Source organism: Xyrauchen texanus, chromosome 3 (assembly GCF_025860055.1).
Source record: "Xyrauchen texanus isolate HMW12.3.18 chromosome 3, RBS_HiC_50CHRs, whole genome shotgun sequence".
In the NCBI taxonomy this organism is placed as follows: Eukaryota; Metazoa; Chordata; class Actinopteri; order Cypriniformes; family Catostomidae; genus Xyrauchen; species Xyrauchen texanus.
Genome location: NC_068278.1, coordinates 28,886,715 through 28,903,475, shown reverse-complemented (window position 1 = coordinate 28,903,475; position 16,761 = coordinate 28,886,715). Strand labels below are relative to the sequence as shown.

General features: G+C 41.7%; 1 protein-coding gene across 1 annotated transcript in view; it reads left to right on the top strand.

Moving 5' to 3' along the window:
* The window catches only part of LOC127632243 (cilia- and flagella-associated protein 299-like), a 150,757-nt gene that overhangs the window by 124,667 nt on the left and 9,329 nt on the right, over positions 1–16,761 (top strand). The window contains exon 5 of the mRNA XM_052110834.1: positions 11,478–11,620. Within this exon, the coding sequence (XP_051966794.1) occupies positions 11,478–11,620 (143 nt within the window). The remainder of the gene's footprint in view (positions 1–11,477; positions 11,621–16,761) is intronic.

The following is a 16,761-nucleotide window of genomic DNA, read 5'->3' as shown; positions in this document are numbered from 1 at the left end:
ACCTTGCAATAGTGTACCATAAAAAACATAAGTTAAGTTAAAACCATAGCAACAGATGTTCAAGACGGACAGAGCAGATTTGAATTAATCTTCAACTCAGCTACTGTTTGCATGCCTTTTTTAACTAAATTGAGTTTTTAAGTAAATGTTCAACTAACGTCTGGTTACCTTGCTGTGGAATACAGAGCTCATTTAGCATCATGGTCTGAAAATGATATAGGGAGGCTATAATGAAAACATCATGTGTCAGGCATACGATCAGATTCACAATCTTTACCATCTTGATAAAAGCCACTTGAAAAATTCCAGTGCTACAGCTGGTCATGTGCACCTGAACCAGTAAGGACAACATGCGTTTAGGTTTTCATCTTGCTGTTGATCTCTCTTGCAAGAAAGTGTCTCTGCCGTCACGTCTGATAAATTGGCACAAAAAAAAAAAAAAAAAGTAATTCTTTGCCATTTGTAACCTTAAGTCATTCCCATGTAAATGAACTGTAAAGTGCATTTGTGTGCTACATCAAGCACTTATAGTTCTAGTTATATATATATATATATATATATATATATATATATATATATATATATATATATATATATATATATATATACATATGCACTGTATGTATATATATATATATATATATTTATATATATACATATGCACTGTATGTATATATATATATATATATATATATATATATATATATATATATATATATATATATATATACATACAGTGCATCCGGAAAGTATTCACAGCGCTTGACTTTTTCCACATTTTGTTATGTTACAGCCTTATTCCAAAATGTATTAAATTAATAATTTTCCTCAAAATTCTACAAACAATACCCCATAATGACAATGTCAAAGAAGTTTGTTTGAAATCTTTGCAAATTTATTAAAAATAAAAAACGAAAAAATCACATGTGCATAAGTATTCATTATGGGGTATTTTTTTTTTTTTTTTTGTCAAATTTTGAGAAATTTAATCCATTTTCGAATAAGGATTTAACATAATAAAATGTTATGAATATGAGTTTTCTGGATGCACTGTATATGATGGCAATGGCAAATATATATATATATATATATATATATATATATATATATATATATATATATATATATATATATTTGCCATTGCCATCATTTCAACTGCAAAATATGTTTTTTAATAAGACCCCAAGAAAAAACATGTTCTTGCAGAGAGCTTAATGTTTGGGGCTTAGCATTTTGCATGTGTTCAGTCACCTCTGTTTAACATTTGCTTTGCTTTGCTTCATGCGCTTGGGCAGGTAGTGGCCTTCAGTAATAAAGACTTTACAAACAAAATTGTTTTCCTCTGTAGGCAAAAGAGAATTTTACATTAGTTTACCAAAAGGATCCAGATTCACACAGTCTCTGATTGTGGAACATTTTCAATGCCTTCTCAAAAATAACTTTTACAGAACTTTAATAGATTTCATTTTTGTTTGTACACCCTAAGACTTAGTGATTTGATGGACAAAACATGATTTCTTTTGTGAAAATATGCCATATATATTATACAACAGTATAAGTTGTTCATGGCCTTCCCTACAAAACATTTATTTTGTTCCTGTCTGTGTAAGAAGCATAAAATATTATGACTTAGGTGAAAAAAATGTGTCTGATAAAATGGATGAGCACTTAATCCATAAATGTCAGTCTTTGGAAAAGTTTCTCACAGCTTCACAAATATGGAAGTCCCTATGTCCCCGAGGGCTGCGTTGCTCTGCACATGTTTCAGATAAACTTCAAGTTTCCCAAAAGTAACTTGGAAGCCAAATTAATGTGGAAAATGGTGTAGTAGTGGCACGGCTGGGGAAAGCTGCCTGTGTGTAGTCACATTGGTGTAGCAAATCTCAAAAGAGACTTTAACTTCACTGATTTGTGTGCTGACACTTTTGTTGACCTCAAGTGTTCAGCTTTTGAAACTGTAATTCTCCACATAACTTAGCTGTGCTCTTAATTTAAGACACTTTTCCTTTAACAGTGGATACACTTCCTCTCATATTCATCTGTACGGACCTCTGAACGTTGCATTGATATTAATACTATCTGAACATATGTTCATATGGGAACATTTCCCACCTGCTGCAGGTACCTCCTGCAATATATGCATGAGTTGTTTCTTTAAGAAATGCTAGTTAGTATGTTCTCAGATTAGATTTAAGCATTAAAAAAGTATTTAAAATCTTTTTTTAAACTCAGTGTTTATACTTTCTTATAGATTCAGACGCTTATCAAATAACCATATATATACTTTGGTCAGTTTAAATATGAACAAATATTTTTATACAGTTCTTCCCCAGAGTGTTGTTTCATAATTGTGCTGTATACTGCTGTATATTTGTCCAAAATTGGGTACATGGGCCTTTAACTGATATTCGTTCACTAAGAACTTTTCACCTTGTAGTCCTACTTACTCATGCAAGTATCTAAAGTAAATTGTGTGGCAGCAGTGCAATGCATAAAATCATTCAGATATGGGTCAGGAGCTTCAGTTAATGTTCACATCAACCAGCAGAATGGGGGAAAATGTGATTTCGATTGTGGCATGATTGTTGGTGCCAGACGGGCTGGTTTGAGTATTTCTGTAAAATGGTACCAAAAACAAACAAATTTAACAGCGGCAGTTCTGCGAACAGAAACACCTTATTGATGAGAGAGGTCAACAGAGAATGACAGACTGATTTGAGCTGACAAGAAGGCTATGGTAACTCAGAAAACCCTTCTGTACAATTGTAGTGAGCAGAATAGCATCTCAGAATGCACAACACATTGAACATTGAGGCGGATGGGCTACAACAGTTGAAGACCACTTTGGACAATATTAGGACCATAGTGTTCCTAATAATGTGCTCAGTCTGCAAAGACCTCCGCAAAGGCATTATGTTAAATAATACACAATGTTTCTTGCCATTTAACATACAGTCACTTATTATCATCTTACAGTACATGTATAGCAGATAATAACAGTCCTCTTTAATTCTTTTTAAGATGCCAATGGACAACTCATGATTATTCATACAAGATGGCGAAATCTTAGGATATTGTACAACTTTTATTCCAATAGAGACCAACCGATCAACAGATAAAATTTTAAATCAATACAATACAGGCATCACATTTTAGCTAGCCTCCTATATCCAACTATTTATTTTAAGATAAAAAACTAAAGTGAACAAATTTTTTACTTTGTTTTTAAAATATTTTGTTATTTTTTTACATTCCATAACGTCATGGTTACTGTTGTAACCTCTGTTCCCTGATGGAGGGAGCGAGACTTTGTGTCCAATGTAGTGAAACAAGGGGTCTTTCTTGAGAACCTCGTGTACCTCTGAACTTGAGAAAAGGCCAATGAGAAATTGGCAGACATAATTTGCATGTCCCACCCCCAGACATACGGGTATAAAGGGAAGCGGGCGTGCATCTGTCAGTCAGGTTTTTGCACTGAAGAGCCGAGAATAAGGTACGGCGGTTTACAGTGGTAGGTCTAGTGTCGTGGCAAAGGGGACACAAAGTCTCATTCCCTCCATCAGGAAATGGAGGTTACACCAGTAACCATGATGTTCCCTTCAGTCACTCACTCGACATTGTGTCGAATGTAGTGATACAAAGGGTCCCATTTAAAAACGCCATGCACTAGACCGTGTTACGCAAGCTACTGCATGCTAGAAGCAACTGCATTGGCCGCATGTAACCCCAATGCCCCCAGAAAAAGGTGTCATATACAGACCATAGGTTCCCAGCACCCCTAAGGCAGGAACAGACAACATGACTATCATGGGAGCAAGCCGGCCAGCCGCGGCCTTTTCTCTCTCTATGTTTCTCGTCATAGAGCATTAAGTGGCTGGGGCTATCTTAACACTATGAAATGCGTCAGGGAAGGCGATCTTTTCCGTTCCTATTCTTTCAGGGTGAATAGACCCTGCGGAGACCACATCTTGCCCAGACTGGGGGAAGGTAACATGTGGCCAATACATCACATGGGTTGTCAAGCCACACATGGAAGTGGCTCAGAGATAGGTCCTACCTGATGTGGGAGGAGCTCTACAAACACAGCGACCGGGGGCAGAGGGACTGCCCATGGGCGACACAGGTCCACAGACAGAGGATCCGTACCATGGAAAATACATCACAGGGAGTTGCCTGAAGAGGGAGTTAGGCCTGTGGAGCCCAACCACAGTACAGAGCACTTGAGGCTCGTAGTGGGTCTGGCTGCAAATTCCTCTGCAGAATTCGCAGGCCAGAAGGCTAGGGAGGAAGAACATCCAGGAAGTGAGAGCTTAATGGCTAACCTGCGAGAGAGAGCACACTGGATCACTTTGGTAAAGGGCGCTAGGTGCAAGCGGAACACCTGGTCGACTGTTCCGCATTACTGAGTTCTACCGGCTCGGACCTGAAAAAACACGGGATGAGTCCGACTCAACCCTGAGATTGTAGAACCAAGGTATTGGGTGTTGCCGAGCCCGCTGCTCTGCAGATGTCTGCTAGGGAGGTGCCATTGGCCAGTGCCCACGAGGATGCCAATCTTCTCATTGAGTGTGCTCGAACCTGCAAGGGGGCTGGCACGGCCCGGATCTGGTAGGCCAAGGAGATAGCGTCAACGACACAGTGAGCTAACCTCTGTTTGATGACGGAGTTCCCTTTCCGCCATCCGCCGAAGCAGACAAAGAGCTGCTCAGAACATCTAAAGCTCTGCATGTGGTCCAAATAGATACGCAAAGCACGTACCGGACACTGCTACTAAAAGGCTGGGTCTGCCTCCTCCCCAGGCAGCACTTGCAGGTTCACAACCTTATCCCTGAAGGGGGTCGTAGGAACCTTGGACACGTAGCCCGGTCGCGGTCATAGGATGACGTGAGTATCTGCCAGACTGAACTCCAGGCAAGTGTCACTGACATAGAACGCTTGCAGTTCCCCAACTCTCTTGATGGAAGCTAGCGCTATCAGGAGGGCCGTCTTCAAGGAGAGGGCCTTGAGCTCAACTGAGTCAAGCAGCTCGAAGGGGGGTCTCTGAAGGCTCAAGAGGGACCACTGAGAGATCCCAGGAGGGAAAAGGCTTGGCCGGGGAGGATTCAGTGTCCGGGAGATTTATGTATGGTACTGTCTGAACGAATCAAGACATGCTTGCCCCGGATCAGTGGGAGAAACCTCCGCAGGGCAAGGAATACAGCCAGCAACTCTAGGTAGTTGATGTGCCAACGCAGCCGGGGCCCTATCCAGAAGCCAGCAGCTGCGTGCCCGTGGAAGTACGCTTCCTTCAGATCTACCACAGCGAACCAATCTTGATGCCAAACGCAGGTTAAAATCTGTTTCTGCTTGAGCATTTTGAACGGGAGTTAGTTTAAAGCCCGGTTGAGGACTCGCAAGTCCAAGATTGGCCGCAACCCACCACCGCGTCTTTGAGTAGCAGAGTTGTGCATCGAAGTGGAGCGAATAGCACTGAAACGAGGCGGGCGCCTGGCGAATTGAATCGTGTAGCCGAGTCGGATGGTCCTGGCCAGCCAACGCAACAGGTTAGATAGCAAAAGCCATGCATCCAAGCTCCGTGCGAGGGGCACTAGAGGGATGATCGTTTTTGACGTACCGGGTGGGGCTTCGCAACGGGGGGAGCAGGTAATAACAGAGGCAAAAGCGCATCCCGAGGCTTGGGTGCTGAGAAAAGACTCAAAGCACTTACCTTGCTCCACGCACCTGGCAGGGGGTGGGTTAAAGACTGATGAAGATGTCCTAGAGAGACGTCTTTGGTACTCGTCAGCCTGGGATGGGCAGTCACGGGTCCGGATGTGAGGTAACCGTTTCTGCGGAAGCGGGACTGTAGAAAAAAAAGAAAAATTTCCTGGGGGACAGAGTGGTCTTGATACCAGCTCTAGAGCGAACAGCTGACTGCCCGGGTCTTCCATCTCAGGAGCGCTTAGGAGCTTTGCAGATCAGGACGCAGGAGTGGAAGAGAATCTTTAAAACATGCATCCTGAAAAGGACGTTCAACACCTGCTGTGTATTGCTCTTTTGCGAGTGAAAATAAAGTCTTTTAGAGGGAAAATACTCTCTTTTAGAAGTATGCACTCTTTTAACAGAAGCAATGTCGAAGCACCCAGGGGCGTGGGTAGAGGGAGTAAGCCGCTGGTAACACGCTGTAGATCCAACAGCAATACTCTGCTTATAGAGGTGAGTGGAATAGTAGTGAGATTCAGCTTGCTGCTGCACAACCGCTCAGCGCCGAAGAAAAAATCTGACTGACAGATGCACGCTCGCTTCCCTTTATGGGACATGCAAATTCTGTACAGGGACTTTGAAATTCAAGTTTGATTATACTCTTTTGTGGGGAACAAAGCATGACTATTAGAGTAGTGAGATATTAACTGCTAAAATCTAAGATTCACTCCTTTCTATGGGGCAACAAAAGATTGACTTAAATATTAAGGTGGCAGTATGTTTAAAAAGCTTAAAAAATGAATGTAAGTTAAAGCCACATATTTTGTGGTTTGGGCTGTGCCAAGTCAATCTATTATACTAATTATTATATGTTTAGTTTTTGCCCTAATGATTGTCTGCTTTACTTCCACCACTCTTGGAATTGTCCACATTTGTTGAGCCCATCCCAGTCCTCAGAGTGGAACATCAGCTCACTTCTGGGTGTTTTGTAGATGGTTCAGAGGTCACCTGCTTAAGCATTGTTTATTTTCATGCACATATTCCCAAGCTTAATCTTTATGACTGAAAATGTCAAGCACATGAGTAAACATTTGCTTATATATCATCTCTACTTCAAGCTCTTTATAATCAACCAAATGTTTTCTCCTTTTTTGGGAGGGCATTTTGAAGTACATTATTTTCTTCTCGCGACCACATAGCTCGACAATCCTATTTCCGTATTCCCAAAACGTCCTGTCATAGCTCTACCACCTGGTTTGAATTTAGTGTCACATGGTAACAAATCTTGATTACTTTCTTTTCTTACTTACTGTCATTTTTTTCCTAGTGAATACATTTCAAACACTATTTTTAAAACTCATGTGATCATACAGAGCCCAAAAATTCTTTGCCAAAATGAGCAACCAGTCTTTCAGTATGGTTAAGTTGTAAATTTTTTTGTTGCTTGTGCCAGGACATCTGTCTTCTGACACACCCTGTGATTATAAGAAAAAGGAAGCAGCATCTTTTGATTATTTTCTTTCGTATTGCACACATTTTCACAGATACTCAAGTTTGTCAAAGAAAAAAAAAGATATTTAAAATGTTGACTAAAATTCAATTAATTTGCTGTAGTGGCTCTGTAAGCATTTTTAACACTGATTCTCTGCCAGTATAACCAGGTAAGAAATGGCCAACAACTATAACTTTGTCTCCTTAAAACCCCTTAAATGCTGTAGCTCTATTATGTCAGTTAAACATTCAGTCAACACATTATTTAAGGAATAGGTGGTTATGTGCATTCATAAGCAGTGGACTCTATGTTCTTACTAAAAAAAGGAGGGGGTGCATCTTAGTGCCAGTTCAGCCAGGACTACTTTGGCAATAAACAATTTATTGTATGTTAGATACAATAATTTTATCATGCCTGATTTCTGAGAGACATCTTGAATGTTATCCATTTAGTGACTTTGGCAACAATTCCTCAGCTGGCATGTGCGACATTAAATGGAGCATCACTTATGCTATTTAGGCTAAAGCTTGGCACCTCTAAAGGAAGGCTTGGTAGTAATCAACAATGACATAGTCATAGGTAATAGTAGGTCAATTGCAAATTTTTTAGGAAAACCTAGCTGCTTAGATGTATCGAAAATATGTGGCTGCTGCATCCAGAGACAATTTAGCCACTTCTTTAAGAAATAAAGTGAGGATTGGAAAGCCCAACAAAGGAGCTTTATCAGACGGTGGTCCACGTGAAGGCAGGGAACCCACTTCCGCAGCACCGTGCCTGCCATGAACATTCGGTGTCCGGCTGTCGTGATAACGACGGCCATAAACACCGGCTGTGTGACCCAGGAAATTAGGAAACCACTCTTTCTTTGAAAATGTTGTTGAAAAATCTAATTCAAAGGAAACAAAAGATTATCCTCCCAGCCCTCAGGCATGGATTGGTATGTTCACCTACTCCAAGCTTACAACGGGTCTACTTTTCCCTGGGTCACCCATCTCAGTGGCGCTTCAAAGCCTTCCTAGGGTTCTTGGCAGCGGATAGTGTGGGGGGGGGCTCTACGTCAGGGCCGGACAGTTGGCCCGGGCTGTGGTGGATCCGGAACCGCAGGGGGATGCCCTTGTGATGAGCAGAGGTGGTGCGGTACCTTGAGCCACGCCGGGGCAGGATGCATTGGAATTGCCTCCTTCTGCTTCTTGACCGCCGAGAACTGCTGGGCAAAGTTCCTGCATCACTCCCGGGTCGGGACTACCCTCGTGTAGCTCTTTCAGCGCCTTGGCTTGGTGCATTTGCAGGGTGGCCATGGCATACAGGGCGGAGGCAACAGCGACACTGTAAGCCTTGGTTGCCAAGGACAACGTGGACTTGCAGGCCTTGGACGGGAGTCTCGGCGTTTATGCCAGGTGGCAGCATTTTGCGGGCACAGGTCCACCGCCAACCACCTTGTCCACCTGGGGAATTGTCATGTACCCCCTGGCCACCCCACCGTCGATGGTAGTGAGTGCAGAGAAGCTCAGAGGTCAGGTCCGGGCAGTGAAAGGTGCCTGCCATGACTTCGTGAGCTCCTCGTGCACCTCCAGGAAGAATTTAACCGGGGGGGCGCTCTGAGTCCCGGAACCAATCATCAAGCCCATCAAGGAAGGTTCCACTCATGTGGCAACCCAGGCAAGCTCCGCATCAGCCTCTGCGTCCGACTGGATCAGCCCACTCTCTGATGCTACAATCTGTGGAAAGGGAGGTCTGTGGGGGATTACATGGCGGATCTACTAATTCCATTATAAATTTCCTTAGATAATAATGTAGAATAAGGACAGTTTAATATAATTCCTAGCTCACACATACTGTTCCTACATATAATGGTAGAGAATTGCGGCAATTTAATCCCTACCGTGTACATTTATACTACCAAATTTCCTACACCAGGATGAGAACTTCACAACTCCTACTCAGTGTGCTTATTTGAACATGCAAGATGACATGATGTATGGCCTCATGAAATCAAACATGCTCTCCTCAAAATCCCAACACTGCAACGAAAGAATGAATGGATGTACACCACAACAACAGTGGTTTACTTGACAACGGAAGTAATCCCCATGTTTCTAGCTAAGTATCACAGTACATAGGAAAAGGTGGATACCTGCCGGTAAAATTGCTTTGCGTAATATAGGTAAAGAATCACAATTTATGATATTGTTATGACATATTTAATAGCTGAATTGAAGTATATTCTTTAGTCATAGTTTTTATCCAACCATATTTGATATTTGGGCTTTCTCCATTCAAGTAGGTAGGAGCTGTACTGGCATGACTGGAAATAGCCTTCCAAGCATTATAAAGTTATCCAACTATGGACTAAGTTGCTAGATATACTGTGGCTTTATACACCTTATTTGTGATGTAGAATAAGCAGCAGCTGCTTCTGGCAAATATGATGAGTTCCTCTGGCATTGACCTCAATGTAATGCTTAGCAGTTATAATACAAGAATATAGTGATATGGCTTATGAACATCAGCATGAAAGTAAAGTAGTATTGAATAGTTAATTGCTGGGAGGATGTTTGTTCTTCTAGGCCCTTTTAGTTAGTGAGTTTTCTACAGGCCATCCTGGCCAAATGCAATTTTTGGCCGATCCCAATAGAAGCAGAACACCTCAGCACATCTGGACTCACCACTGCATCTATTGCACAAGCCCCACCATGTGAAGTCATTTCCAAGTCAAATAAGCAACACCCCCAAGGAACTCCTAAACCAGGACATGGGTAAGCCTGCCAAAAAAAAAAGGACTCCGACCTCAAGCATTCCTCTCATCCAGGTTATGTTTTCATTACCCTGACAAATTTACACAAATTTAGTGATGGCCTGGGATTCCTCCTAAAGAACAGTCCACCAATAATAAACATGGGTCAGCTGACACCCTCAGACACCTGCAAGCCTCCCTGACAGTGCAGGATTGTTCCCAGGACGGAGAGCACCAAGAGGACCAGCTTTCCTCTGAAAGTGTTAACCATCCAAGAGGGTGTCACTGTACCACCCTGACGCACATGCCTGACCCCTGAAATACATGTGTCAATGGTAAATCCTACCGGATCAATCAGGCAGACCAGTGAAAAAGGAAGACCAACTTGCCGCCCATCTAAATTAGCTGAGCAACCAGCTAATTTTAGGCTAATTTGAGCTGTTTGTTTGTTTTTACAGCATGTTTATCTTTTACATGTTGATTTTTGCCTGGTTTTGTCTTAATATTAGAAGTGTAAGAGAACCAAATTATGTCCATGGTGCAGTAGAGTTTTAGAATTAGTTGTCCTGTCGGCACATCTTTGGCCTCATTTTTATTCAACAATAACAGATTTATTCCATAAGTAATGTTTGTTTATGAGAGACTGGTCCTTGATCAGATTCAAGAGGCAACAGTAAAAGGGGAAACTTCCTGAGGGGAGAACACCTGTTCTGTGAAACTACGGGAAGCTGATGGAAACAGGCAGTTCCACAGATCTGTTTTTTATCACTCTGCCTGCTGACTTATGAGGGCGAGAGGAAATCTTTCCAGCATAGTATGACTGTGGGCTAGAGGGTTTTGATTCCTCTTCTGCAATCGAAAGATGATCTGAAAGCTTTGCTCTGCCCACTGTAATTCCTAGCCCTCGCGTGATGATTTCTTTTCAAGGTTGACAGGGGAGCGCAAAAGCCACAGATAAGGTAGCTGGATCAGCCCCTGGCCAGCTGTGAACCCGATAGCATCTGTTTAAAGCATCTAAAGAGGAGGACCGTTCCTTTTAAAGTCTGCCGTTCTGGTTATCTCACTTTTATCCTGCACATGTATGGGAAACCCACAGATGGCCCGGGAGCTGACAGAACTACAAATGTGATATCAGTAACCATGATTTAAAAAAAAGGATGATTTCACAAAAGAAGTCTGTCTCTCTCTCTCTCTGTGTCTCTTGAAGGTAAACAGACAAGCCAAAACAAAGATCCTCTTCACAGCAAATGTTGTTGGAAGTCATTCTTTTATCTATCATCCAGACAAAACTATTGATTGTGTTCAAAAATGTACAAAGTTTGTATTCTGTCTTCAGAAGTCATGCATTGAGAAAGGACCCTTGCAAACAAGCAGTCCTTCCTTAATCATTTTTGCAATCTGATTCATGGTTAGGATTGTGTTACACAATTTTATTAAGGGTTTATTTGTAACAGAAAACTCCTATTTTCCCTTCCGTAATGATTTATATGTCTCCTTTGTCTAGTTTCTCAAGATAGGATATTCCACTCCAGATTATTTATACAATATGTCCTCCTGTTTTTCTTGCAGTCCATCATTTTCATAAGGGACCGAAATTCTCATGGACAGGAGATATCTGGGTATGTAGACTACTCCCACCGACTAAAATCTGAAGACTTTGAACCATATTTCAATGGAAAGAAAAGGCTTCTGCCAAGAACAACTGACTTAAGGTAAGCCTACTTATATTATTAAAAATCTAACATGATTTCCATTGTTATTGCTACCGATGTAGTATATGTGCTACTGATCTTAAAGGTTAGATGTTCTTTTATAAATGTGCATGCAAGCAGCAGCATTTTGATCCCTGAACAAAAACAATTACGTTACAAAAACAGTTTGACATTATAAGGAAATCCACCACAATGTCACTGTACGTGGAATACTATAAGAACTAAACAGATACCCTGTTCATAACTGAGAAAGAGCAGACATCTTTGTTTTTTACTTTGGCCAATGCACAAAAGGGGAGTGTGAATGTACATTAAGAATGACAGCTTTTTTACTGCAGTGGCAATTTGTTCCTAATATCAAATGGGGATCTTCTATAAACCAAGTTGGGAAATCATAGCCAACAAAAAAAAAGTTGATCCTGCTGATCATATTAGATTTTTGGTTTAGCAGATTGGTTTTCTTAAAGAGAAGTTTGTTATTTGTTTGTTGGCAAGGATTCATTTTAGATATTGTGTGCTTTCTGAGTGGCAAGAATCAATTTAGAATATTAATATTATATTTTGAGGGAATATTCTGGGTTAAAACAACTCAAGTGCATTACTGTAAACACTTTGTTCGTTCATTTAAAAAAAAAATGAGGGATGAATCAAACCTCATTTATGTGGAAATCAGCAGATTCTGGCTAGGTTTCTTGAAAATGTTGCAGTTTAAGCTTTTATGATTATCTTAACTAACGTTGCTTATTATGGAGATGTCCGGTCCAAAGGTTCTGATCTCTTTGGCAAATATGTCCAAAGTTTTTTCTCTACATGAAAATAATCCGGAAATACTAACAATATGGAAGTTGCTTGTAACCTTGTTGAGGCACGGAAATGTATTACAAATTATTGAATTTAATTATAGAAATAATGATTGCTTTAGTAAGACAAAGTTTCAGATATATTGATGCTCAATCATAGAGATTAATGAAAGTGATGCATGTAACGTGAATATACGCGCTGTGAATCATAAGCTCTTACGTAGCCTAAAGTTTTTTGGCAGGAAACTAAACAAATGCACACAGAACAGGATTAAAATGATGGGCATCGGCATTGAACTACTCATATACCTACAGTATCTAAATATTAATAGATCATATGGTTAGGATTCAAATGTTATTTATTTATGACTCCAGACACTTAAGTTAAAATCCAGCTTTTCTCATATATTGTAATCACACCAATTGTTTATGTTCATTAAAAATTATCATGTTTTATTATTATTTGTTTATTTTAATTGATTAAATTAACATCTTCTTGTAAATGCCATCAAATTAGGACTTTTTAGAAAATGTTTCCGATATCAGAAAGAAAATGCATTCACTTAATATAGGATTTTGAAGATGTAAAAGATATAAAGTTGGTATAGCCAGACTGGTCCCACTTTATATTAGGTGTCTTTAATTATTATGTACTAACATACAAATGCACAATACAATGTACTTATTGTTTAACTTCATGTTGATCTGTAAAATTCTCACAAGATTCACATTTACTGCTACTGAGGTTGAGGTACGGGTAAGTTTAGGAGTGGGAGTAAGGTTAGAGTTTAGGGTAAGGATTGGGGTAGGATTAGGGGTAAGTTTAATAGTGTAACTACAGATGTAATTAAATGCATGTACTTTAAATGTTAGTACAATGCAACAACACCTATGTACATACTGTAATAAGTACATTGTACCAAATGCTTAAGTACATAGTAGTTAAAAACATCTAATATAAACTGGGTCCACAAGGATTGTCTGTTTGTAAATCCACATCTTGACTTCAACAGTACTTGATTTCACTCAAGATTTCTCTAAACAGAGTTATCAAAGGAAGTATACAGCATAAGCATTCTCATTACTTCTGTATTCTCAACTTCCCTCATCCCTCTTTCTCTCCCTATTTCTCTTTTGGTCCCTTTTTCTCTCTCTTCTCTCTTTCCTCCACCATCCTTCTCATGGGAACAATAACAAGCAGTGCTTGCGGTTGCCACTAAGATGGAGCAGATGTTGTGTTCTTCCCGTACAGATGCAAAAGTCCACACCACAGCTGACAGACTTTGACTGCCTCACCACAAAAATAATCTAAAGTCATGGCCACCAGCTGAGGACACTCACATTCTTTTCAATGTAGAGAGTTGAGAAAAGACTGTCAAATGAATTGAGAGAGAAATTCACCTAACACTGATTTAATCCTTTTTCTCTGGTTGTAATGAAACAGATATTCTTAATTGCTTGCCAAACATGTGGAAATATAGATATAATGCCCAATACACTGTTCTTTTAGAATATAACTCTTAGTCAACAATAAGAAATAAATGGATGGATGGATGGATGGATGGATTGATGGACGGACGGACGGAAGGAAGGAAGGAAGGAAGGAAGGAAGGAAGGAAGGAAGGAAGGAAGGAAGGAAGGAAGGAAGGAAGGAAGGAAGGAAGGAAGGAGGAAGTAAGGAAGGAAGGAAGGAAGGAAGGAAAGAAGGAATACCAAAAAATGTAAGACTAAGTAAGACAATTAGATGTAACACTAACTTACATCTATTTGTAATGACATGTTAATATTTTGTCCCATGCCAATTTGATGGTTTCATTAGCAGGATGATATGGCTATTGGGTTCTCAGTAGTATCTGTACCTTGTTTCTCAACATGACTGGACTTTCAGCCTGACTTTGTTTATGGATGATTCGCTTGTTTCTTTAAATGAATTGGCTCATACAGTCCTGATACTTTCCCCTTTGGAACTTTCTAGATGAGAACTATTAAGAGGAACTGCACACCAAGGAGAATTTTCCTTCTTGCATTCGCACAAACAAAAGTAACCCCATAGTGAAGTCATCTAGTGTCAACAATTTTTCATCTGACGATCTTTGTATGTGCGATTCAATAGCAATAGCAACAATAACAACAACAAAATTATGACAACAACACAGATGAAGGATGTCAGGATCAGAGCTACACTTTTGTTAGGACTTTTGTGTCACAAACTGTGTTTTGAAGTTACAGTCTTTACACTGGCTATGAGCACCACACAATGCTGCATCCCTGAAGTAAGAGAAGAGATGAGGCACTTAGCCAATTTTAACGACGGAGCTCACGCTGAACTCAGCGGAAAACATGTTAAAACTGCACATTTATAAACATGATCTTTTACCATAAAGGCTTTTATGACTCAACATAAAATACTGAACTGAACTACTCACCCATTGACATTAAAAGAGACATCTTCATAAAAGTTAACCATGGAGTAGCAGACACGCAACACTATCCTCATGTAAATTAGATTTCATGACAGTTGAGTTTATAATAGATTTCAATTACCCACTCTTAATAAACATCTTATTATTTATGCGCATTATTGCTGGAAAAATTCAATGTAGTGATCCTGAATTTTTTTTTTCTGTAGTCACACAGTATGCAGTCACACTACAGATTCAATGTAAAATCAAACTGCATCTCCCATTGAAGTCACGCATCATCAAGTAAAAGTACCTAAATAGGGCTTTAGTTCCTGTAGTGGGAACGGGCCTTTAGACTTTACTTAATAATCCTATTCTAGGTTACTAACCAAACTATTCACCTTAAACGTTTGGTTACGTATGTAACCTCCGTTCCCCGAGGGAGGGAACGACACGTTGTGTCGGAGAAACGACACTAGGGGTCTCTCTTGAGCGCCAATATTCACCTCTGACCTATTGAAAAGGGCCAATGAGAGTTGGCAGTCAGTATTTGCATACCCCGCCCCCGCATACAGGTATTTAAGCGGGGCAAATACGGAAGTTTAGTCAGGATTTTTCTGAGGAGCCTGAAATGGTCCGGCCACAACAGTGGCTCGGTTCAGCGACATGGCGGAGGAAAGACACAACGTGTCGTTCCCTCCCTCGGGGAACGGAGGTTACATACGTAACCAAACGTTCCCCTTCTGTCGCTCTCTAAACGTTGTGTCGGAGAAGCGACACTAGGGTACCCATTCCAATCTTGCCATGTGCTGAACCGTGTACGTGAACTGCCGATACAGAGGCGGGCAGGGATTCATCCAGTGCCGCGCATCATCTGTACCTGGCTGCACGTACCCTTCCCCAATGCCCCATACGAACATCGGGATCCTTCTAGTTACCCTGAGAGGGGAACAAGGCAATGTTTTCCAACATGGGAATGGGCCAGCCTGGCTGGGCCTCTTTTCTCTCTATGTTTCTCGCATAGAGCAATCACGGCCGGGGCCCTTACATGCATATAGGGAAGGGGGTCTTACCCAGACCCTGCGGAGACCACACCTGCCCTTTTACTTGGGGAGGAAAAGTGGTAGACACATCACACGACACGTCTTAGGGCTCGTGTGGAAAGTATGGTGCGGTGGTAGATCCAGCCTCGAAAGGGGGAAGTTGCTACAGCACGGCGACCGGGGCAGCTGTAACTGCCTAAGGGAGACACGGGGGTCCGCTCGTAAGGGGACAGAACCGTGGAAATACACACAGGGGGAGTCCGAGCAGGAGGCCTTACCTGTGGAGCACCTATACCAGTACAGGGTAGCCATCAGGGTACCCGCAGTGGCTTGGGTTGGCGAGTAATCGACCAGGGTCCCGACTCGGAGTGGGGCGCCCTGGGAAAAAAGGCGCACTACTTAACCTTGACGTCAGGAAAAGGGCGCTGGGCGCAAGCGATCCACCCGGCCGGTCAGTCTACGTGTTACCAAGTTCTACGGGCTCGGACCTGAGAAAACATGAGACGCAACCAACTCAAAGCGGAGGTTGTAAAACCTTGCGAAGGTGTTGGGTGTTGCCCAACCCGCGGCTCTACAGATGTCTGCTAGGGAGGTGCCCTTGGCCAGTGCCCACGAGGACGCAACACCCCTTGTTGAGTGAGCTCGGACCCGCAAGGGTAGTGATAAGCCAGTGTGATGGCGTCGACAACCCAGTGGGCGAGCCTCTGTTTGGAGACGGCATTCCCTTTCTGCCGTCCCCCAAAGCAGACAAAGAGCTGCTCAGAGCGTCTGGTGCTCTGTGTGCGGTCCAGGTAAATGCGCAGGGCGTGCACTGGACATAGCAACGAAAGGGCTGGGTCTGCCTCCTCCCGGATCAGCGCTTGCAGGTTTACTACCTGATCTCGGAATGGTGTGGT